Below are 23150 nucleotides of genomic sequence, written 5' to 3'. Positions count from 1 at the left end.
AACTTTTTCATATGTGATATCTGATACTTAGGCCTTAATTTCTAACATTAAAATAAATGTAGCCATTGATTTCTAGTTTTCTAGGAGGCCTGATATTTGAAAAAAAAAAAAAAATGAAGACATACGTTTTGAGAGCATGAAACTTCAGTAGAAACTTAGATGTGCAGATAAAGCACAATGACATGTGGAAGAGACTTGCTTAGAGGAAAAGAACATTCCAACCTTAGAAATATTTACTTCAACTTGTTTTTGCACTATATGCTTCTTAGCCTTTTTACGCAAACAACATTTATCGTAGTTCTTACCAGTATATAAATTGTGCACCTGGCTGAAATAAACTTGTCTGAAGACTGATGTCTCCAGATCCCCTGATCCCTTTCTCTCGTTTTACTTTCACATTCCCTAGGGTCATAGCTGCGGTCAACAGTAAGCACTTATAGCAGTCTCATTTATTCTAGAATTTTAGATGTTATTTCTAAATTATGAGATATGAACTATTTGTGTATATTCTGGTCATTCCTTGGAACTTCAGGTATTCGTGTGACACCTAAGACTCAGAGTTAAGCTCTGAAGCTATGAAAGTTAGCATAAACCATACAACAATTGTTTAAAAAGTTGAAAAATGGACAGACTTTAGCTAGAGATGTGAATGAAGTTGACTTTGGCAGGACTAAAGTAAATCAGAAAATACAGTGTAAAGAATTATATGGTCTATATTTTAAAACTTGTGTGTGAGACCAAAGGAAGAGATGTTTATTTTGCGCAACCTTTATATTTTTACCAAAAAAATATAGTATATAGTAAATATAGTATATAGTAATATAGTAGTGCATATCTAATATAACTTGTACAGTTACTTTATTCAAACACCGTAATTACATGGAATCTTGATAGTGAGATCTTGTTGGTTTGTACAGGTTAGTGTGGTGCTCCAAGACATCCCACAGTTGAACAAAAAAGTATTTGCGAAGACCCCTTGAAGGACGGGGGAGAAAGGAGTATATTATACTTCCCCATCTAGGGATTTTCTGATTTTCTCACGAGTACTGGTGACAATTAATTCAAAAGGCTGAGCCCTCAATATTGGGATTCACCCCTATGAAACTTACTCCTATAAAGGAGAAGCTAGGCTTATTTACAATTATGCCTAAGGATCATTCCAAGAGAACTCCTTTTGCTATTCAAATGTGGCCTCTCTCTAAGCCAACCTCGTACAATGAACTAATTGCCCTCATTCCTACATGCAACATGACTCCCAACCTTCTCTCTCTCCAGCCAAAACAACAAGCAAATGCACCATCCTCCCCCTGTCTACACGGGACATGACTTCCAAGGGAGTGGACCTTCCTGGCAACGTGGGACAGAAATCCTAGAAGGAGCTGAGACTCAACATTAAGGGATTGAGTAAACCAAAATCATTAGAATGAGCTGAGACTCAGCATCAAGCTATTCAGAAAAACCTTCATGACCAAAAGTGGGAAGAGTGAAATGAAAGAAATAAAGTGTCAATGGCTGAGAAATTCCAAGCAGAGTCGAGAGGTTACCCTGGAGGTTATTCTTACACGTTAAACAGATATCACCTTTTTAGACAAGATGTAATGAAGAGGCCGGAGGGAACTGCCTGAAAATGTAGAGCTGTGTTCCAGTAGCCATGTTTCTTGAAGATGACTGCATAATGATACAGCTTTTACAATGTGACTGTGTGATTGTGAAAATCTTGTGTCTGATGCTCCTTTTATCTACCTTATCAACATATGAGTAAAACATATGGAATAAAAATAAATAATAGGAGGAACAAATGTTAAAATAACTTTAGATTGAAATGCCAGTGATCACTGAAATGGAGGGGTAACAGGTATGGTATGTATGAATCTTCTGTTTTCTTTTTATTCCTTGTTCTGAACAGATGCAAATGTTTCAAGAAATTATCATGATTATGAATACACAACTATGTGATGATACTGTGAATTAATGATTACATATATAGAACAGAATGATCAAAAGTTAAAAACGTTTGTGTTTGGTGTTTTTTGGTATTTAAAAAAAAACTGAAAATTAGTAAAAAAAAAAAAAAAAATATGAGTCCCAGGGATAAACTGCAATCTCGCACCATGGGATTGAGAAAGCCTTCTTGCCCAAAATGGGTAATGACTGTCATGAGGCAAAATTCAGTAACTGAGAGTTCAGTAGTTTCAAACAGAGTTGAGAGGTTATCTTGGAGGTTATGCTTATGTATTATATAAATATCTCTTTGTAGGTTATTTGCAGTGTATTGGAATGGCTAGAGGGAAGTGTACATAAAACTGTTGAGCTGTATTCAGTAGTCTTAAGATGATTGTGCTATTATATTGCTTTTACAATGTGACCATGTAATTGTGAAAACTTTGTGGCTGATGCTCTCTTTATCCAGGGTATGGACAGATGACTAAAAGAATGTGAGGACAAAAATAAATAAATAATGGGGGTACATAAGGGTTAAAAAAAATTGCATAGACTGCATGCAATACTTATGGTCAGTGAGGGGAGTGGAAAGAGATGTATAGTTTTTTTCTTTTTATTTCTTTCTGCAGTGATGCAAATATTCTAAAAATGATCATGGTGATGAATACAGAACTATGTGATAAAAAGAGGTATATCCATAAGCTAATCTGATCCCTTATGATAATTAGCTAGAACTTCTTCTGCTTATAAGAGACATCTATAGTCTTGCTAAACCAGTCTGTGACACTTGCAAAGATATGAGACCTGGCTTTTTTATCTTTGGTCTTAACAGACTTAGAGTAAACTCACTCAGAAATGTTTGCTATTGTTAAACTGGTTTAAAAAAAAAATCATGCCTTTTAAAAATGGCAGACCAAGTACAGTTTAACATAGAAATCTAGAGAAATCTTATCTACTTTTTCTAAAAGAAGGCTAAATTTCAGAATAAACTTTAACTGCAGAATAAATAGCAATGATTATTTCATTATCTTTATTGCCTCATTAATCTGCTGGATTACTGGAATCAGTTGAACATTTCTTCTGGTGATCTCCCTAGGGGACCGTCATATACTTGCGGTTAAGTGGTAGGAGAGGCCATCAAGGGATTCCAATAAGGTGCTGGAATGCTTGAACCTCTCTCCTTTGCCATTTGACCTTAGTACCTTTCTGTCCACAAAACCTTTCCTTATGGACTCTCCACATGATTTCTTTTGAACTGGGCAACCAGATTCATTGCATGTACTCAGAGTTCATGAATACAAAATTCATGAACACTTTTTCTTGTGGCTAATTCTTTAATTCATGAGTATTTTTTTTGTTTTTTATTTATTAATTTAAAAAATTAACAACAAAAACTTTAACATATCACTCCATTCTACACATATAATCAGTAATTCTTAATATCATCACATAGTTGCATATTCATCATCTCTTAGAACATTTGCATCAATTTAGAAAAAGAAATAAAAAGCCAACAGAAAAAGAAACAAAACGATAACAGAAAAAAAAAAGATTATACATACCATACCCCTTACCCCTCACTTTCATTTATCACTAGCATTTCAAACTAAATTTATTTTAACATTTGTTCCCCCTATTATTTATTTTTATTTCTTATGTTCTACTCATCTGTTGATATGGTAGATAAAAGGAGCATCAGACACAAGGTTTTCACAATCACACAGTAACACTGTGAGAAAGCTATATATCATTGTTCAATCATAATCAAGAAACATGGCTACTGGAACACAGCTCTACATTTTCAGGCAGTTCCCTCCAGCCTCTCCATTACATCTTGAATAACAAGATAATATCTATTTGATGCATAAAAATAACCTTCAGGATAGCCTCTCAACTCTGTTTGGAATCTCTCAGTCATTGACACTTTGTCTCATTTCACTCTTCTCCCTTTAGGTGGAGAAGGTTTTCTCAATCCCTTGATTCTAAGTCTCAGCTCATTCTAGGGTTTTTCTCAATTCCTTGATGCTGAGTCTCAGCTCATTCCAAGATCTCTGTTCCACATTGCCAGGAAGGTCCACACCCCTGGGAGTCTTTTCCCATGTAGAGAGAGGGAGGGTGGTGAGAATGCTCATTGTGTTGGCTGGAGAGAGATGCCACATCTGAGCAACAAAAGAGGCTCTCTTGGGGGTGACTCTTAGGTCTAAATTTTAAGTAGACTTCACCTATCCTTTGTGGGGTTAAGTTTCATATGAACAAACCCCAAGATTGGGGGCTCAGCCTATAGCTTTGGTTGTCCACACTTTCTGAGAATATCAAGAATTCAACTTGGGAAAAAAAAATGTCTAGATACAAACGCAACAAAAAAAAAAAAGAATTCAACTTGGGGAAGTTGAATTTCTCCCCATTCTCACCATTCCCTGAAGGGGGCTTTGCAAATACTTTTCTACTCACTGATTGAATCACTCTGGGATTCACTGGGGCATCACTCTGGACAAACCAACAAAATCTCATGTCCTACCTGAGATTCCAAGTACTTATGGCGTTCAATGAAACTATCTACATAAGTTATTCAATATGGAAACGTAATTTATAAACCTACTAATTAATTATAATCACTTCTATCTGTCAGCCTCTTAGTAGCCTTTCCTCTATCTCCAGCTTTTGTGTACCTCTACATATGTTACATTCTACAGTATAATCTTTGAGATTACCTTTACCAGAGTCACAATAATGAAATTATACAGTATCTGTCCTTTAGTGATTGGCATATATATATATATATATATATATATATATATATATATATGCTACATTTTGTTTATTCACTCATGTGCTGATGGACACTTGAATTGTTTACATATTTTGGCAATTGTGAATCATGCTGCTATGAATATTGCTGTGTAAATGTCTGTTCCTGTCACCCTCAGTTCTTCTGGGTAATCCATGAGTTTTTAACGAATGTGATTAATACAAAAATATTTGTTATTTCTCAAATTTCCTTCCATTATCAATTTCTGATTTAATTCCCCTGTGGTAAAGAACATTTATTGCATGATTCAATCATTTTCAAGTATGTAGAGACATTTTTATACCATGGCCTATATAGGCATATCCCATTTCATTGCACTTCATCATGCATTGCAGATTTGTATTTTTTATAAAGTGAAGGTTTACGGCAACCCTGAGTCAAACCATTCTATTTGAACCATTTTCCAATAGCATTTGCTCACATCATGTCTCTGTCACATTTTGTTAATTCTCACTATAAACTTTTTCATTATCATTGTATCTGTTGTGATCTGTGATCAATGATCTTTGACAGTAAGCTTTTGGTGTGCCATGAACTGTCCCCATATAAGACGGTAAATTTAACTAACATTGTTTGTGTTCTGACTGGTCAAATGACTGACCCTCTACTCCTCACCCCTTCTCAAGCATCCTTATTCCTTGAGAAACACGATATTGAAATTGGGCCAATTAATAATCCTATAATGGCCTCTATATGTTCATGTTTCAAGGAAGAGTAACATATCTCTCACTTTAAAAGCTAGATATGATTAAGCTTAGTGAGAAGACATGTTGAAAGTCAAACTAGGACAAAAGCCAGTCCTCTTTTACCAAACATTTGAAAGACTGAATGCCAAGAAAAAGCTATTGAAGGAAGTTAAAAATACTACTCTAGTGAACACACAAATGATAAGAAAGTGAAAGAACCTTCTCATTGACACAGAGAAAATTTGGGTGGTCTGGATAGAACAGTTACAACATTCTGTTTAGCTTACCTCTGTATTAGAGCAAGGCCCCAGCTCTTAACAGTTTTATGAACACTGAGAGTGGTGGGAACACTGAAGAAGAAAAAGTTTGAAAGTAGCAGACTGCTTCACGATGCTTAAAGAAAGATGCTGTCTCTAAACCACTGAAGCGCAAGATGAAACAGCAAAAGCTGATGTAGAAGTTGTAAGTTATCCAGAAGATTTAGCTAAAATAATTGATGAAGGTGGTCACACTAAACAGATTTTCAATATATGACTTAGGCTACTAGTGGAAGAAGATGCCATCTAGGACTTTTTTCAGAATGAAACAAGTCAATGCCTGGCTTCAAAACTTCAATGGATAGGCTGACTCTCTTTTTAAGGGCAACCTGTCTCTTGTTAATGCAACTAATAACTTAAAGATGGTAGCCAATACTCATTTACAATTTTGAAAATCCTTATCCAAAAAACTGAAAACCTTAAACAAAAATTCAGGATTTTCAGAGAACAAACGCTATAGGTCCTGCCTGAGCTATCAGCCTGACACCCTGCCCTACATTTTTCAAACTGTAATTTGCAAAACGACCTTCTGCCTTAAGATCCTGTTTGATGGCCTCCTCAGTGGATTCTGGACTTGCCAGTTGCCACTCTTTTCCCACTTTCTCATGTATATTTAATACCAGAAAAAGAGTGTGATGTGCTATCATAAACTGCTAGACATCAACTATTAATGCAAGACGAAATGAGTATCTTCAAACTAACTGGGTATATATTTTGAAACACGATATAAATGTCCCTTTGAAAATAAGAAAAGTAAAAGCACAAGTCCAAACATTATTTTATGCTCTTAATGGACAATTAAACATAACTATGTTTTTGAAAAATTACTAGACAAGTTATTGTGTATATTCTTGATTTAAATTTCTTAGTGTTTAAATAAGTGCTGGCCGGGAAGTGCTGTTACATAGTGTCTGGGAAGAAAGAATTGGTGAAAAACCTCTAATTATTTCTTTTACCAGAATCACAACTTGAGGATTTACAGATTCTGGTTAAGGATAAACAAGGCTTGATGCAAGGATTTTGGTTACCTATATGTTAAAACTAAATTATTAAAAACAGTGATAGCTTTTAAAACTAAATTATTAAAAACAGTGATCACAAAACTATCTTGGAAATATTTATTTGTGAAATGCAGGTAAGTAGTTCTGACCTCTACAGCTTTGAAACGGAGTATCTGAACCGGATGCAACCAACAGTTTCACACAGAACACTGGACACAGAACCGGTTAATGAAGAACTGAATCATGCTGCCTGTGATTTGGAGCAGACACAGCACGACTTTGGTAATTTTAAATGTTAAAGTATAGAACTAGGGAATAGAGCATAAATACAGTTTAACTACAATATAAACTCTTTACTCACATCGTTTAGCTATGAATTTCAGTCTCATAACTCACTGGCTGTGGAACCCCGGCAAGTTAATCACATAACCTTGGATCTGTATTCCAAAAACCGAACACATATATCTGAACCTTAACACATATATCTGAACATTAAACAAAATCATGCTTAAAAAAAAAAGACTGTATCAAGAGACTGGTAGGTGGACAGTGATTCTTCGCGCTAGTCACAGGTTTAATTATAAAGTCATGACTATGATGGAAAATTTGTAAAGAACAGAGGGCTTGAAGAAACACAATCAGTGCAATGACACCAGACATAACAACTATTACCACTGCTTTACTTCCATTTTTCAAACACTTTATGGTAGAAGAAATACTTGAAAAGTCTTCTAATGTTGTAATTGTTAGCAAAGTTTTCGTTAAAGTGGGTATTCTTGGATTGGGTTTTAAACAACCTTACAACTTTCGCTGCTCTTATGGCACCCACGTTCTTGTCTGACATTAAATCATTTGGAAGTACAATCTATAGCCACCAGAAGTCAATTTTCTGACCCCAGAAATCTCTTTCTGGGAATCCTGGTGCCGTACCCGAAGCTTCCAAGTGAGAATTGTCCACGGTACTTACGGCGTAGTGGGCTGACTGGCTCAACATGTTTTCCTCTCTCGGCCAAGTCGCGTCACAGTAAGATGCGAATCCGAGCGCACCTGACTTTACTGAGTTATGCGGATGGGTAAAAAATGATATTTCCATTTCTTTTACTCACAGCCCGAAAACACCCTACAGGATCCGGGAAACACTTTGAACGATAACCACCGGAAGCGGAAACGGCTTCTTTCAGCCAATGCACGCGTTGTCTTCCAAAGAGCTTTTCTTGGGGCTGCCCATCGCGTTGCCTGCAAAAAATATCCTACAGTTCTGCAATTTTTAGGTTCCAAAACTTTGTACCTCTCTTCCTAGTAAATCGGTGGCAGTAATTAAGCCCAAGCAGAGAGCCACTTAAGCAGTTAGTCCCTTTTTAGAACGGTCGCCTGCCTCCCCAGTCCTGGGCCTTAGTCTGCCTTCCCGGCCTCCACTGCATAAGGGGACCTGCGGTTGGTTAGATGCAACCTACGGCGTCTTTTCCTTCACTGAGCAAGATGGCGGGAGGTGAGAAGGCAGTGGTTCTGGGGCAGCCGCATCTTTCTCGTCAGAATTTCGCCAGCTTGGTGAGTTTTCACTTAGGGGAATACGGGCATCGAGTTCAGGATCAGGGTAGAACGAGCCTTTCCGATGCCTTGCGCTGTTTGGTTTGGGGAACCTATGTTAAGAGTGAGCTTGTGTGCCGGGACATTAAGGTGCGTTCGTTCCCCGCGGAGCTGGATGTTGGAGTGTGCTGTCGCATCAGAAAGATCTAATGGAAAGTTTGCTAAAAGTCACGTTTTTTTAAGTTTTATATCTGTGAGATCCGCATGATCATTTTTACGAGTCTAGGAAGGGAGCATTTGCGTTTTTGATGCTTACATGATTTGGGGCCTTGCGTATCCACTTCTTTTGTACTGGATGGACGTATAACTAACGAAGGGTTGTTAGTGCTTCTAATGCTCAATATTGTCTCTGAAATGAAGGCTGCTTTTATGAAAAGGTCACGCCTGTAAATAATAGAGAGTTGCATATATGGTGGCAAGCTCTATGTTTTAAGTCAGACGAAAAATCCTAGTTCGTAGAACCCATTTTGTTTTCACATATTGTAAAATAAAATGTTTCATTGTAGGATATTACGAAGTTCACGCCCCTTTCTCACGAAATTATCAGCAGGCAAGCCACAATTAACATAGGTAAGAATATCGCATTGAAAGTGTTAAGTTTTGGAATGCTGAAACACCTGATCTTTGGCAATTAATTTTAATTTTTTATGTGATTAACCTGATTAGCTGGGATTGAAATATTCAATAAGTTTTGAGCTCTTAAGAGAAAAGCATTTCCTAGAATGTGCAAGGAACGATGCTCCTTCCTATCTTACAATGTAAATGTAAACGAAAAGACATTAGTTATGTGAAAAAGTATACACACTTAACACATGTATAGTAGGAATTTTAGGAAGAAGTGAAAGTATAGGCTGCTAAGTATTGTAGAGGAGTTTATGAAGTATTATTTAATATATGAGCTATTAAGTACAGTACATGTTTTTCTTAATTGGCAATTTGAAGAAGTTATGTTGATTAATTGTAAACTGGACGGTTGAGAGTGAACTACGCAAACGTAAAAACATAAAACTACCAAAACTTACTTTAAAAGTTGTAAAGCTTGCAAATCTAACAGCATCACTTGGTTTTCTAACCATTATGGAATCCTTTATTTAGGTATGGGGTATTGCCATTCCTATTTACCTCATAATGGAAATGTTTGGAAGTTTTATAACTTATAGGAATTTATTCTTATCAATGAGTCATTAAGTGAAGATAATCTTTTCTGAGGTTTATACCAGTAGCTTTGTTTGGCTTTTAATTTAATTGTCTTCTAATACATAGAATGTTGTTTTTAAGTGAAGGAGTTACATGGAGCTTCTCCAGTTGTATCAGAACAGCTTTTAGATAGAAAAAATAGGTAAGAGGTGAAATGATTTATTATAGATTGACATATTTTAAGTTTTGCTTATGTTTCTTAAAATAACTATTCCAAGAAGTACTTAATGTAACTGATGCATATAAATTTGTATTTTTGTTCTTGGTAGGTACAGTTGGTCATGTTGCTCATGGAAAATCCACAGTTGTAAAAGCAATTTCTGGAGTTCACACTGTGAGGTTCAAAAATGAACTGGAGGGCGGGCCGCGGTGGCTCAGCGGGCAAAGTGCTTGCCTGCTATGCCGGAGGACCTCGGTTCGATTCCCGGCCCCAGCCCATGTAACAAAAACGGAGAAACAAATACAATAAAACAAGAAAATGTTTAAAAAATGTTTCCCTTTCTTCCTCCCTTCCTTCCTTCTATCCTTCCTTCCTTCTCTCTGTCTTTCCTTTAAAAAAAAAAAAAAAAAAAAAAAAAAAAATGAACTGGAAAGAAATATTACAGTTAAGCTTGGGTATGCTAATGCAAAGGTGTGTGGTATATTATAGAACTAGAAACTATTTTACTTTAATGTCTAATACACAAATAACAAATTCAGTCTGTTTTTTGAAACCTTTAGATTTATAAGCTTGATGACCCAGTTTGTCCTCGGCCAGAATATTATAGATCTTGCGCAAGTAGTACACCTGATGAGTTTCCTACAGACATTCCAGGGACCAAAGGGAACTTCAGATTAGTCAGGTGATCATATTTGTTCAAGATGCACTTATTTTGTCTTGAACTTTTTGCAATTCTAGAGTTATCTACTAATATACTGGTCTACCAAACTTGACAGTAAATGTAAATGACCTTTATTCATTTAGGAAAATACAGCTTGTAGAGAAATAACAATAGTAATAATTACATCTTAGATATTAGGACAGAGTTGAGGTCAAACTGATCTGTTTCCTATAAGTGCAAATGATATTAATCTTTTAATGAGGCTCATTGGGATGTGGATATGTAGGAATAATAAAAAGTTTTTAAAGTAAAAGATATTAAGCCACCACTGTCAGCCTAAAATAGATAAAATTAACAAAATATAAATAATGATTTGGAAGACCTAACTGCATAATCCATGAAGTAGATTGTAGGTAGGTAATCTATGAGGTAGATTGTAGATCTGTAAATTCAGTATACCCTCCATTTTAGTGCCAAAAAGAAAGTTGCCCAGCTTTTTTTGACTGGTGGCACTGTTCTGTATCTTGGTTATGATGGTACATTTGACATTTGTCAAAACCATCAGCATGTATACATAAAGTGGATGATTTTATTGTATATTCTATCTCAGTAAAGTTGATATTTAAAAAGTAATTAGAGGGCGGGCCGCGGTGGCTCAGCGGGCAAGAGTGCTTGCCTGCCATGCCGGAGGACCCCGGTTCGATTCCCGGCCCCAGCCCATGTAAAAAACAAACAAACAAACAAAATATAATAAAACAAGAAAATGTTTAAAGATGTTTCCCTTTCTTCCTCCCTTCCTTCCTTCTCTGTCTTTCCTTCCCTTCCTCCCTCTCTCTAAAAAAAAAAAAAAAAAAAAAAGTAATTAGAATGTGATGAAGGCAGTTAAATAAATATACTTAAATATTTATATCTCACATAAAATCACAAGTTCTAAGAAACTGAGGTCCTGAAGGGCTAAGTAATTTTCCCAAGAACACAGTATTAGAGGTGTAGGAGGTAGTCTGTCAATACAGGTAAGAAGTAAGGTGGAATCATTATATTAAGTGCTTTCTTTTTTCATTCTTCTAAATCTCTGCTTTTGAACATTATGTTTCTTTTCCTTAGAAAGGAGAAGAACAAAAATTTTCTTAATTACTTAATTTTTACACTTTGACTTTGTTCCCCATAAATTTTTGAAATGTGGATGTGTCCTTCAAAAGAGGACTGTGCTATCTACCATCGTCTAACATCATCATCATCCTAATGTCCTTGGGTGTTAGGAGTTAGGTGATAGCAGTCTGAACATACAGTTTTTGAGAATGGTAACATTCTCAGTGCATAGTTCAGTTTTGTTTAAAAGTTGTACTGTCTCTGGAACATTGATATTTTCAGTTAGCCATAATGCTGGGAATACTTTTGACAGTCTTTTTTTAAGTAACAGTCCCTGTTCTATTAGCTCCTTTTCTTTCCAAAGCAGTTTAATTCAGATAATCACAAGTTATTACAAAAAAAAAGTACCAAAAGTATCTTAAGCTTCTTTTACAATAAATTTCAGATAACTGAACTAAAATTAATAAATTTTAAATAACTGAACTAAAATGATTCTTTATCTACCCTTAGAATTCCTAATATATATTATGCATATATCTAAAACTGTAAGTATTTGCACATATACTGTAATCTTTAATATTCCAAGGGCTCTGATACAAATTTTTCTTTTTTTTAATTTTCAAAATATTCATAAGTGCAAAAGTGTTCTGGAGACTTCTTTCCATGTCATTGACTCATTTTCCTCACTCATTATACCATAATATCAAGCTATAGTATCAAAACAAAGAGATTGCTACTAATATAAAGTATGTATATAATTCTCCCTCGTTTTATTATGTGTGCATTCCTGTAACCACTGCTTTCACACACAGAGCTATTATATCACCATAAAGCTGTCTTGTGATCCAATTATAATTACACAGCTTCCTCAATTCCTAGTGCTCCTAAACTTCGGTAAACAACTAAGCTGTTCTTTAACCTTTATAAATTTGGGGCTTTTTGTTGTTTTTGCTTGGTTTTAGCAAAAAGTTCTTATAAATAGTACACGTGACTTTCGAGTTTGGCTTTTTATCACTCCGCATAGTGCACTTGAATTGTCTACATTGTTGTGTATATAAATAATTTATTTTCCTGATTGAATAGTATTGCATCCTATTAATTGTTTAACCATCTTCCTTTTGTAGGACTTTTATGTATGTAAATGTTATTTTTAATTGATACTTCTTGAGAAGTAAATTCATGTAAACAGCTATCTTTTCAGCTGACAAAGTCTTTTCTGGTACTATTATTTATCCCTTTAAGTTTTTTATCCTCTTATGTATTAATATTATTTAATAATTTTTCTCCAACAGTATTTTCAGACAGAAACAAACAGAATATCGTAGTCCTTCTAAATTATCATTTCCACTGTTACTGAAATTTGTATGAGAATGTTTGGGCATCTATTTTAATAACTTACCAGTTGTTTTATGTAACAGATATATGTAACAATTTCTGAGAAATTGAAGAGTTTTGATCTTTCTGAATTTTGTTGCAGTAGGTACAGTAGCAGAAGGAGCTCCTATTCCAATTTATGCTCAGTTGAAATACAATATTGAGGTTGTCTGTGAGTATATAGTAAAGAAAATTCCAATACCTCCAAGAGACTTTGCTGCACAACCCCGGCTTATTGGTAAAGGCTTTAAACTATTGTTCTTTAACAATTGATTTCATCTTTTCTGCATTACTGGTTCCTTTTTAGAATTATTATTGATGTTTTGCACAGATAGGATAAATCACAACGTCTGTACAATTTTGGAATTTTTCAAAAGTATTTTATACGTCTAAAAGACAGTATTCCATTTAGGACTCATTGGAGTGAAATTAAAATTTACATGTTAACCTGTAATGGATTTATTCTACGGTTGAATTGGCACTGCTAGATTCCGCTATTTGAGGAGGATGAGAATAAAAATTTAATAGGAATTGTTAATCATTTGGGCTCTGTATGTTAGGTGATTAAGATTGGAGTAATATAGTGCTTTCTGGAAAATATTATAAGTCAGTAGTAAGCTGTTAGAGCTTCTGTATAAATGCATTCACTGTGCCATTAATGATGTTTTCATTTTTAATTTTAGTTGGTTTGCAGTACCAATATATATATATGGTTTGGTATTGTAAGCATTTGATTCCTACACAAAGATGTAAGACTTTTCCAAATGGACATTGAGACCCTGTGGACATCTGTCCAGGACTTGCATTTGGTTTGTGGAAAATGTTCTCTTTTGTGATTGTGGTGTGTTTCCTTTTATTAAGTTCATGGGTCTCCACACTAACGAAACATTGAGTTGTATGTTTTTGGAACTAAATTTTTTCTGAAGGTGGTAGGATATAGAAACATATAAACAAAAAATTCTCAGTTCAATATCCTTGAAGTAAGGTAGTGTATATAACCACCCTTCTATATGTTCATATAATCATATAAATATACGTATTACCTTTCTTTTTTTCCTTTTTTAAAATGAGAATGGGATTGTTTCTGGGGTTAATTTTGTAGCTTCTCTCTTTTTCTTAATATTATACATTCTTCTTCCAAATCATTAGATATGGTTTTTATATTCTTTTATAATAATTTAATGATACCTGTGTCATGTAAGTACCATAACAATATATCACTTACTGATCAGATTCTTTACACTTTTCCACTATAACAGAACAGTAAGCTTTGGAATAATGGTAACATACTTTGCTACAGAGTCACCCCAGGTCTAGACAGTCATTTAGAAAAGTTAACTTGAAAAACTATATCTTCTAATTAAAAAAATAAAATGAATGTTAATGTTTGTTTTTTCATTTCTGTGTCTCTCCTTAATGCCAGTTATTAGGTCCTTTGATTTTAATAAACCAGGCTATGAGGTTGATCTAAAAAGAGGTGTGGCTGGTGGTAGTATATTAAAAGGAGTACTAAAGGTATTAAACTTGTATCTCTTTTTTCTTAAACAGAGAAAAGAAAAGTAAAACTAAATTAAAAAGTAAAGTACTTTAAAAATAACATTCTGAACTTATTTATTGTATTTATTATATTGCATTTAAATAATGTGACTTTTAAATGTCTTCTGTCTAAATCATAGGTTGTAGTTTTTTTTTTTTAATTTTTATTTTGTCATTGTTTCAAATTTACACATTTGTAAGAATGGTATAAAGCTCACGCAGAGAAGTGTAGCCCAACATCCATTTTTTTCCACATTTGTTGTAACTTTTTTTATGTCCGTCTGTGTTTCCTAAATATTTGACACAAAGTGTATACATGATGTTTCTTAAACATTTATTTCCATATATATTTCCTGAGAACAATTGTATTCACTTACGTATGTATAGTTATAAAATTCCTGCAATTTAATTCTGACATAATACTTATAGTCTGTGTGACAGTGTTTTCATATATTCTGCTAATATCGTTTTGGACCTTTTCTCCTCCATTATTAGAGCTTGTCTGGGATGACGTTCGGTTTAGTTATTAGTCTCTTTAATCTCTCTCTCTCTCGGTTTCTTTTTCTAAACCACTACTAAGCATGCATATATTATCAGAACTATCCAGTTACCTCAAATAAAAACCTTCACCCCTCTAGGCGTTCATTCCCTATTCTGCCTGCCTCCTCACCCAGATAAACTCTGTCCCTATTGTTTTGCATATTCCAGCTATTTTAGGTAATCCAATCATAAAATAATGATCCCTACCTGTCTAACTTACTTTACTCAGTATGATGTCTTCAGGGTTCAGCCATAATGGTGTATTGTAACTACAGTCCTTTTTAAGGCTGAATAACTTTCAATTGTATATGTATGTATACCACATTTTTTTTATCTGTTCATTGCTGAAAGAAGTTTGAGTTCTTTTCATCTTTTGGTTGTAATTAATAATGCTGTTGTGAATCTTGTATGTAAATATTTGTCCAAGTCCCTGCTTTCAGTTTTGTGGAATATGCACCTAAGAGTGGGATTTCAGAGTTATATGATAGCTTTTGTATTTAAGTTTCTGAGGAAACTCCACACTTTTCCAAGCAACTGTATGGTTTAATATTACCCATTACCAATATGTAAGGATTATTTTTTCTGTACCAACAATTGTTTCCTGGTATTCGTTTGTTTAATAATAGCCGTTCTAGTAAGAATGAGGTAGTTTCTCTCTGTGGTTTTGATATCTTTTGGAGAATTATTTGTGCACATCCTTTGGCCATATGTTCATCTTTTTTGGTTAAGTAAGGCTTTTAAAAATCCTGGGTGTTAATCTTATCAGATAAATAATTTACAAGTATTTTCTTCCATTTTGTAGCTTATCTTTAGTGTCTTTACAAGAAATATTAAAATTTTGGAGTCCATTTTATCTTATTGTGTTCTCAGGATATAGTCTAATCCATTGCCTAATGTAGTTCTGAAGAAGTTTCCCTATGTTTATTTCTAGGGGCTTTATAGTTTTTACTCTTACATTTAAGCCATTGATCCATTTTATGCTAACTTTGTAGATAGTGTGAGGTAAGGGTTCGTTTTCATTCTTTTCATATGATACTTCAGTTTTCCTGGGAACATATGTTGTAGAGAGTATTCTTTTTCCATAATTGCAGTTGGCAGCCTTGTCAGAATCGTTGTGTGGTTATATTTCTGCTCTCTCAATTCTGTGTCTTTCTTTGAGCTGGTGTTTTGAATTGTGTAGCTTTGTAGTAAGTGTCCAAATTGGGAAGTGTAAGTCCTCCAACGTGGTTTGTTTTCGAAATAGTTTTGGCACTTTTTGTGACCCCTGTCTTTGCATGTGAAATTGATTATTGAGTTTCCTGTCTCTCTGAAGTAGACTGATGGAAATGTGACTGGGCTTGTCTTTTATTTATTTATTTTTATTAACAAAAAATAACAACATACAAACATGAACATTCTTAACATATGAACATTCCATTCTTTGTATATAATTATGAATGCTGAATTCATTTATTGGCTCTAGTTGTTTTATTGTGGGTTCCTCTAGATTTCTAAATAAGGGGTAATGTCACCTGGAAGTGGGGATAGCTTTAATATTTCTTTTTCAGCTGCAAGATTGAAATAAAAATTGAAAGATTTTCTTTCTTTTTCTTATATAATTCCCTGCCTAACAGTTCCAATAAAGTGTTGAGTAATGGTGGTTACATTGTGCATATTAATTTATTCCTAATTTTAGGGATAAAACTTTCAGTGTTTTTTCATTTAGTTATCATTTAGCAGTGAATTTTCTAAATGTCTAAATGACCTTTATTATATCAAGGAGGTTCCCTCTATTCTCAGTTTTCTGAGCTTTTTTTTTTTTTTTTTTTTCATATGAATGGACACCAGAATGGAACCTGGGTCTCCGTCATAGCAGGCAAGAATTCGGCCTGCTGAGCCACTGTTGCCCACCCTGAGTTTTTTTTTTTAAATACAGAAGAAATGCCATATTTTGTTAAATGCCTTTTCTGCCAGTTGAGATGATGATGTGTTTTTTGCTTTCATTTATTAATGGAAATGTATAATGATCAGTTTTCTCCTGTTGAAAAATTATGAATTTGTGTAGGCAGTTTTTTACTTCATGGCTCACTGTAGTTTCATACATCCTGTCTGTTTTTATTTCTTCTTTTTTTTTCCCCCATGGGCAATCACAACCCATCTCTGGCATTGGCAGGTAAAAATTCTGCCACTGAGCCACCATCGCACCACCCCATTTCTCATTTTTTTTAATGTTTGAAATCTTTCTTGCAGGCAGAAGATAGATTGTCATTTTAAAAGTTGTCTAGTTCTTATGATTTTTACATATAAATAATAGTAATTGAGTTATTCCAGATATATTAATTATTGATTTATGTGTTTCAGGTGGGCCACGAGATAGAAGTCAGACCTGGTATTGTTTCCAAAGATAGTGAAGGAAAACTCATATGTAAACCAGTCTTTTCCAAAATTGTATCACTTTTTGCAGAGCACAATGATCTTCAGTATGCCGCTCCAGGAGGTCTTATAGGTAAGGGTTTTATTCTCATCCATAAGCTTTTTTCTGTAACTCTTCTTGGTACCTTTCATGTACAATGAATTACTGAAGCTGTGTATAATTAGATTTTTTTAATTCAGTATGAAGCAATGCTTAAGCACATTGGTTAATGTTAAAACTGATTTTAAATCATAGGATGATTTTTTTTTTTTTTTTTACATGGGCAGGCACCAGGAATCAAACCCAGGTCTCAACCATGGAAGGCAAGTAGTGTGCCACTGAGCCACTATTACACTGCACATAGGATGATTTCGTATGTATGTAAAAATTACTTGTAGTGTGGAGAAGAATATGTTTTGGTTTTATATTTATTTAGAACTACTTTGGTGTTAAGAAAGCTTTTTGATTTAGCTTTATGATTTAGCTTTATACTCTTTTATCTACCTAGATTTTGCAGCAGAAAATGATATGCTTTTCTTGTATGTTTTTACAAATGGTTATATTGTCCACAAATGTCATTTGAATTGTGTCATATCATTAGCATGAGGAATGAAAATAGTAGAAAACTTGTTTTTTTAAGAATTACTGAAATGATTTATGGATTTTCTAACCCATTACCACTTTGTGTAATAGCAGTTTTAGAAAAACATAAAATCTTGTGGAATTAACCACAAATGCTTATCTTTTACCTTTGGATTAAAATACAAAATGTATTAGTTTGTCTTTTGGTTCTGTATTTTTTGGCAGTGTATTTCTTTTAGCACTTTGAATTAGTCATCTTACTGCACTTTGGCCTTTGTGCACTTTGTAGCAATAAAATGCTACAAAAATTACTGTTGTTATTGAAGTTTATCAATTTTTTTTTTTTTAATAATGCTCCCCTGATTGTTGTTTACTCTCTCGTCAGAGAAATAAGCTGATACTCTTATTCAGGATCCTTGGAAGGTGATGAGTTGCTTCACTCAAGCTTATTTTGATAGTATGTTTATGAAGGACCTTATGTGTATTCTAATTTTATTTTGAGTTTAATTTCTTACATGTATAGATTAATTTTTAAAGTCAAATCTAGCAAGTTTTATGCCATTATTTCTTCATATATTTTTGTGTGTCACCTTCTTATGATTTCCTTCTATATCCTTTTTCTTTATTTTTTCTCCCTCCTACTCACACACTGGTTTATCACTGTTGACATTTTAAGTTGCTGAATTTTTCTCTTTATAAGTATGCTATTGATATGTCATATTTTGGTTCTTTCATTTCAGTTATGTTGTTTTTTTTTCATTTCCAGAATTTCCATTGAATTCTGTTTTATGTTTTGACTCTTTATCAGTGTTTTCTTTTTGATGATACATTGTTCTCATTTACCTTTGATTGTTTAGAGTGATTGCTTTTAGTATTTTGATCATGTTTAAAATATCTGATACCTTTGTCTAGAAGTCCAACATGCCTTCTTCCCCAAGGACAGTTTTTAAAATGGCTCTTATTCCTAATTAATATACTTTTCGGTTTTTGTTTGTTTGTTTTGCATGTCTTGTAAGTTTCTGTTGAAAACAAAGGATTTTAAATAATGTAATATGGTAACATTGGAAATTAGATTCTCACATTTCCCAAAGATGTGGCAATACTACTTGTTAGAGTCATAGCTATTTGTCTGTTTAGTGACTTGTCTGAACTAATTATCTTAAATTTTGTGTGTTCTTTGTGCTTTGTGACCTCTGATGTGCCTTAGCTTAATGGTTACATATTGAGTAAGCAGAAGTTTTCTTAAATGTCTGGAACTCTAAATCTTCCAGCCTTTGCTTAACTGTTCTGTATAGTTTGGGGAACAGCTTTATATTCAGTCAGGTAGTTGCAGATTTACCTAAGCAGTCAACAGAGGTGGGAGCACAGAGCTTTCTCAGATCTTACCTGCACATGCATATGGCCTGTTAGCTTCCCAGGAATAAGTTGTAGGTTTCAAAACCCCTAAGGACTGTTCATTCCAAAACTTTTATTAGTCTCCTGTTTACCTCCAGCTGTTACCACTGATGTTTAAACACTTGTCTCATTGTTTTTGACAAATATTCCCTATACACACAGCCTTACAAATGGGGTTTTAAAGGAGCCATCAGACAGGCCTGGGGTGAAGCTTTGAAGGAAATGTAAGCCCTATTTTTCTCCCTCAAGGGCTCCCAGGTTGCTGATTTTTACTACAAATACTGGTTGCTTGCTTTCAGTGCTACCATAAAGTTGAAAAATGAGCAATGAAATTGTACATATTAAAATGCTACAAAAATTACTATTGTTATTGAAGTTGAGCAATTTTTTTTTTTAAAATAATGCTCCCCTGATTGTGGCAAGCCTTTGTTTAATTTCCAGAGTTTTGAAAATGTTGATTCTGACAGTTCTGTCAGTTTTGTCATTGGTTTTATAAAAAGAATTTTTGAAGATCCTTGCTTTGTACATCATTTTTTGCTGACATCCTCTACCGGTTATATATTTAGTGTTTTCTTTCTATCTGTATAATTAAAAGTTTATTGTAAATGATTGGTATTGGTTAGTTTTTTTCTTTTTAAACAAGGGAAGACTGAGATTTTTAGTAATGTATTACTGAAAATCTTTAAGCAGTGTTACGATCAACCTTGTATACTCATCAATCACTTAATAAATGTCAATATTATATCTACAAATTAAACATTTTTAACTTAGAATCTTTTCATTGTTTACTATGAAACAATGAAGAATGTTAAGATTTGTTGTTTTTTTAGTTGAAAAACTTTTTATTTGCGTTTTATTTCTAACTTAAAGCAAGAGTTGTTTCTGTTCTCAAATGCCCAATGGACTTATTTCCAATTCCTTTAGTGAAATAGGAATGTTTACATATTTATGTAGAGTTCTCCAAATATCTGCAAAATGTAAGCGTGTGAAAATGTGTAGATAACATGCTGTACTGATTTGACTTAAGGTTAGCTTTGCAGGTATTTTAAGAAATAAGTTAAATATGTACATACCTTATCTTATTCAGGTGTTGGAACAAAAATTGACCCAACTTTGTGTCAGGCTGACAGAATGGTTGGACAGGTGCTTGGGGCAGTTGGAGCTCTACCTGAGATCTTTACAGAACTAGAAATATCCTATTTTCATCTTAGATGGCTTCTAGGTGTACGCACTGAAGGAAACAAAAAGGCAGCAAAGGTAAATGCTTTTTCTAATTATTGTATGAAAGAAAGAAACAAAAGTGATGTTATAATCATTCTTTTATAGTTAAATGGAGAATAAGAAAATAGAAAACACGAATAAATTGCGTACATAAATTATACTCAGCAAATATGCCAAGTCAGAAGTTTAGAAAAAATGAGAAAGTATTTGTCATGTATTATAGACTTTCCATTCCTAATTTTACTATTCCTTTTTAAAGTCTACAAGACTTTAAAAAGACTACAAGATTCATACAGTAAAGATGAAAAATTAACAGTGCCAGTTGTCAAGGATTTCAGAAATAAGTGCTCATGTACTCATTAAGAAAGTGTAAATTTGTTGACTTATTTTTGAGATTAAGCCGTAGTTATCAAAACAGAATGCACTCTGTTCCATCCATTTCATTTCAGAATTGATTTTTAATAGCAGTAGAGAAATGGCACATTTTAAAAAGAATGAAGGTTGTGTTTTTAACATAAAAAGATCCCCACAATGCATTAAGCTTGAAGAAAGTAATGTGACAGATAAGCAATATGAAATTCTATAGTATGTCTTAATACTTGCCTTTTTTAATAACAAAAGCAAAGCTTTTTATCAATATCCTTACCCCACCAAATTCTTTTCCCTTGTGTTTCTTATTAATGGCATTTAAAATTTTGCCTTTCTGTCATTGATGTTACCTTAAAATGAATGCATTCCTTCCATTATGGCTTTGGAAATTCATACTTTTTGGGCATGAAGTCCTTTGCATGTTAAAGAAAAGATAGTTATAGTCATGAAAGCGTGGTAAGGAAAAAAATCACATGCATTTTTAATGTTTTGAAGATGTTATATGCCTATAAAATTTAGGATTATGTTTTTCAGAGTTTTATAAAATAAAGACTTGTTTTACTTATTGGCTCATTTTCACATTTATGAAGCCCTTAAAATACTCATCTGATTTTGGATATTAGGCTGTAAGTGTAGACAATAACAGCAAGACATAAGAGCAACAGTTAATAATTCCCTTATGTGGTAAATATTACCCAGTTTTAAAAAGACCCAAAGTTTGAATACCTGGCTTAGGCGACATGATGGAATCGTACCCCAGTACCCAGTTAACTAGAGGTTACTATTGTCCTGGAAATTTTGTAACTCCTGTTACACAACATCTTCAGAATTTTGAAGTGCTTTTATTGTTCTGTTCTATACCTACTTATTTAGAGGTTGACCACGTGTAAATTCAGGAAGGCCAAATTTTCCTTATGCCTCTTATAATTCAATCACACTATAATGAAATGTCTGTGAAATTTTTCATTTTTCCTGCATAGCTTATCTGCTTCTAGCAGTATTGGTAAATTTTCACTTATTCTGGAAACATTTTCTTAATTAGGGGTCTGTATTGTTTCCTAATTTATTTTTCTAGGTGCAAAAGCTGTCTAAGAATGAAGTGCTCATGGTAAACATAGGATCCCTGTCAACAGGAGGAAGAGTTAGTGCAGTTAAGGCTGATTTGGGTAAAATAGTTCTCAGTAATCCTGTGTGCACTGATGTAGGAGAAAAAATTGCCCTTAGCCGAAGAGTTGAGAAACATTGGCGGTAAGCTTGTTAGATTTTCAATTTTGTAATAAAGGAAAAAATCCAACGTATCTTCATGTGAAATTTAGTTCTTGATGTGCACAAACACAGCCACAAGCATACTTTTTTCTTGGATTTAGTGGGCCTCATGTTTTTTTCTTTTTTTTGTCTGGGCAGGCACTGGGAACATGATTTTAATATAATATTTGGATGCTTGAATCTTTATTTCCACCCCTGATTTATAAAACCGTGAGTCATTGTTTTACTGCAGATATTACACCCAGTCTCTGTTCATCTCAAGACTCAGGCTGATTGCAGTTCTGTACTTTCTTTTACTTGGACTATATGTATGCATGCTTACATATAAAAAAAATAACAGAATTATATGTGTGCATATGTAAGAGTAAGTTAATTACATCCTACCCTTGACCATATATAATACAATGTGTATTCCTAAGAAAAAGGTCATTTATTCTCTTATAGTAACTAATTCAGGGACTTTATCATTGATTAAAATATCAAAATCTGCAATCCACTTGCCAGTTTTGTCACTTGTTACCATAAGGTCCTTTATAGATAGCAGTTTCCCTGCTGCAATCTAGTATCACACATTACATTTTATTATGCCCCTTGAATATCATTTAATAGGAATTTTCTCAGCCTTTGTCTTACATAAATTAACTTTTAAAGAATGCATTACATTATATAGCATTCTTCAGCTTGGATTAGTTCTTTTCTCTTGGCTATAATTCTGTAGATGTAGTGACGTATATTTCTCAAGGAATCATAATTAGAGACACAGAGACACATAATAACTTGCTGCATCTGATTGGTGGATTAATTTTGTTCAGACTGCCAGGACTTTGTCTGTGATCCTTGTTGGGAAGTTTCTCTTTTAATCTTGAATAAAAATCAGGCAAAGAAGTCAGTGAGGAGACATTTTGAGACTGCGCAAATGGTGTACTCCATATCAGATCTCTTTTTTTGGCATGTACAGGCTCCAGGTCTCTCACATGGTAGGCAAGAATTCTACCACTAAGCTACCTTTGTACTGCTCTAGTTTTTT

General features: G+C 33.9%; 3 protein-coding genes across 10 annotated transcripts in view; 2 read left to right on the top strand and 1 right to left on the bottom strand.

Annotated features, from left to right (window-relative positions):
- LOC143672596 (protein WWC3-like) overlaps window positions 1-7905 on the bottom strand; it is a 310051-nt gene extending 302146 nt beyond the window's left edge. For all 6 annotated transcript variants that reach the window (XM_077147209.1, XM_077147211.1, XM_077147203.1 and 3 more), the window contains exon 1: window positions 7722-7905. Coding sequence is in view for 4 of the 6 variants with exons in the window: in XM_077147203.1 (XP_077003318.1) it covers window positions 7722-7847 (126 nt within the window). In the remaining 2 variants the exon portion in view is untranslated. The remainder of the gene's footprint in view (window positions 1-7721) is intronic.
- On the top strand, window positions 7819-10216 carry LOC143672598 (eukaryotic translation initiation factor 2 subunit 3, Y-linked-like). Its single transcript, XM_077147212.1, has 4 exons — window positions 7819-8302; window positions 8848-8911; window positions 9808-9895; window positions 10130-10216. Exons 1-4 carry the CDS (start codon window positions 8198-8200, stop codon window positions 10185-10187), a joined length of 315 nt encoding a protein of 104 aa, XP_077003327.1. The 5' UTR covers window positions 7819-8197; the 3' UTR covers window positions 10188-10216.
- A 2734-nt stretch (window positions 10217-12950) lies between these two features.
- Window positions 12951-23150, top strand: part of LOC143672594 (zinc finger X-chromosomal protein-like) — a 107350-nt gene continuing 97150 nt past the window's right edge. Inside the window, exons 1-3 of one of the 3 annotated variants that reach the window (XM_077147187.1) lie at window positions 12951-13060; window positions 17239-17383; window positions 17578-17613. The gene's annotated coding sequence lies outside the window, so the exon portion shown is untranslated. Of the gene's footprint in view, window positions 13061-17238; window positions 17384-17577; window positions 17614-20419; window positions 20525-22085; window positions 22106-23150 lie in introns of those variants that run through there. The other 2 variants (XM_077147188.1, XM_077147198.1) reach the window with 2 other exon arrangements.

Source organism: Tamandua tetradactyla, chromosome Y (genome assembly GCF_023851605.1).
Source record: "Tamandua tetradactyla isolate mTamTet1 chromosome Y, mTamTet1.pri, whole genome shotgun sequence".
NCBI classification, from domain to species: domain Eukaryota; kingdom Metazoa; phylum Chordata; class Mammalia; order Pilosa; family Myrmecophagidae; genus Tamandua; species Tamandua tetradactyla.
Note: the sequence above shows the minus strand (reverse complement) of the source record. Positions and strands in the feature narration are given on the sequence as shown.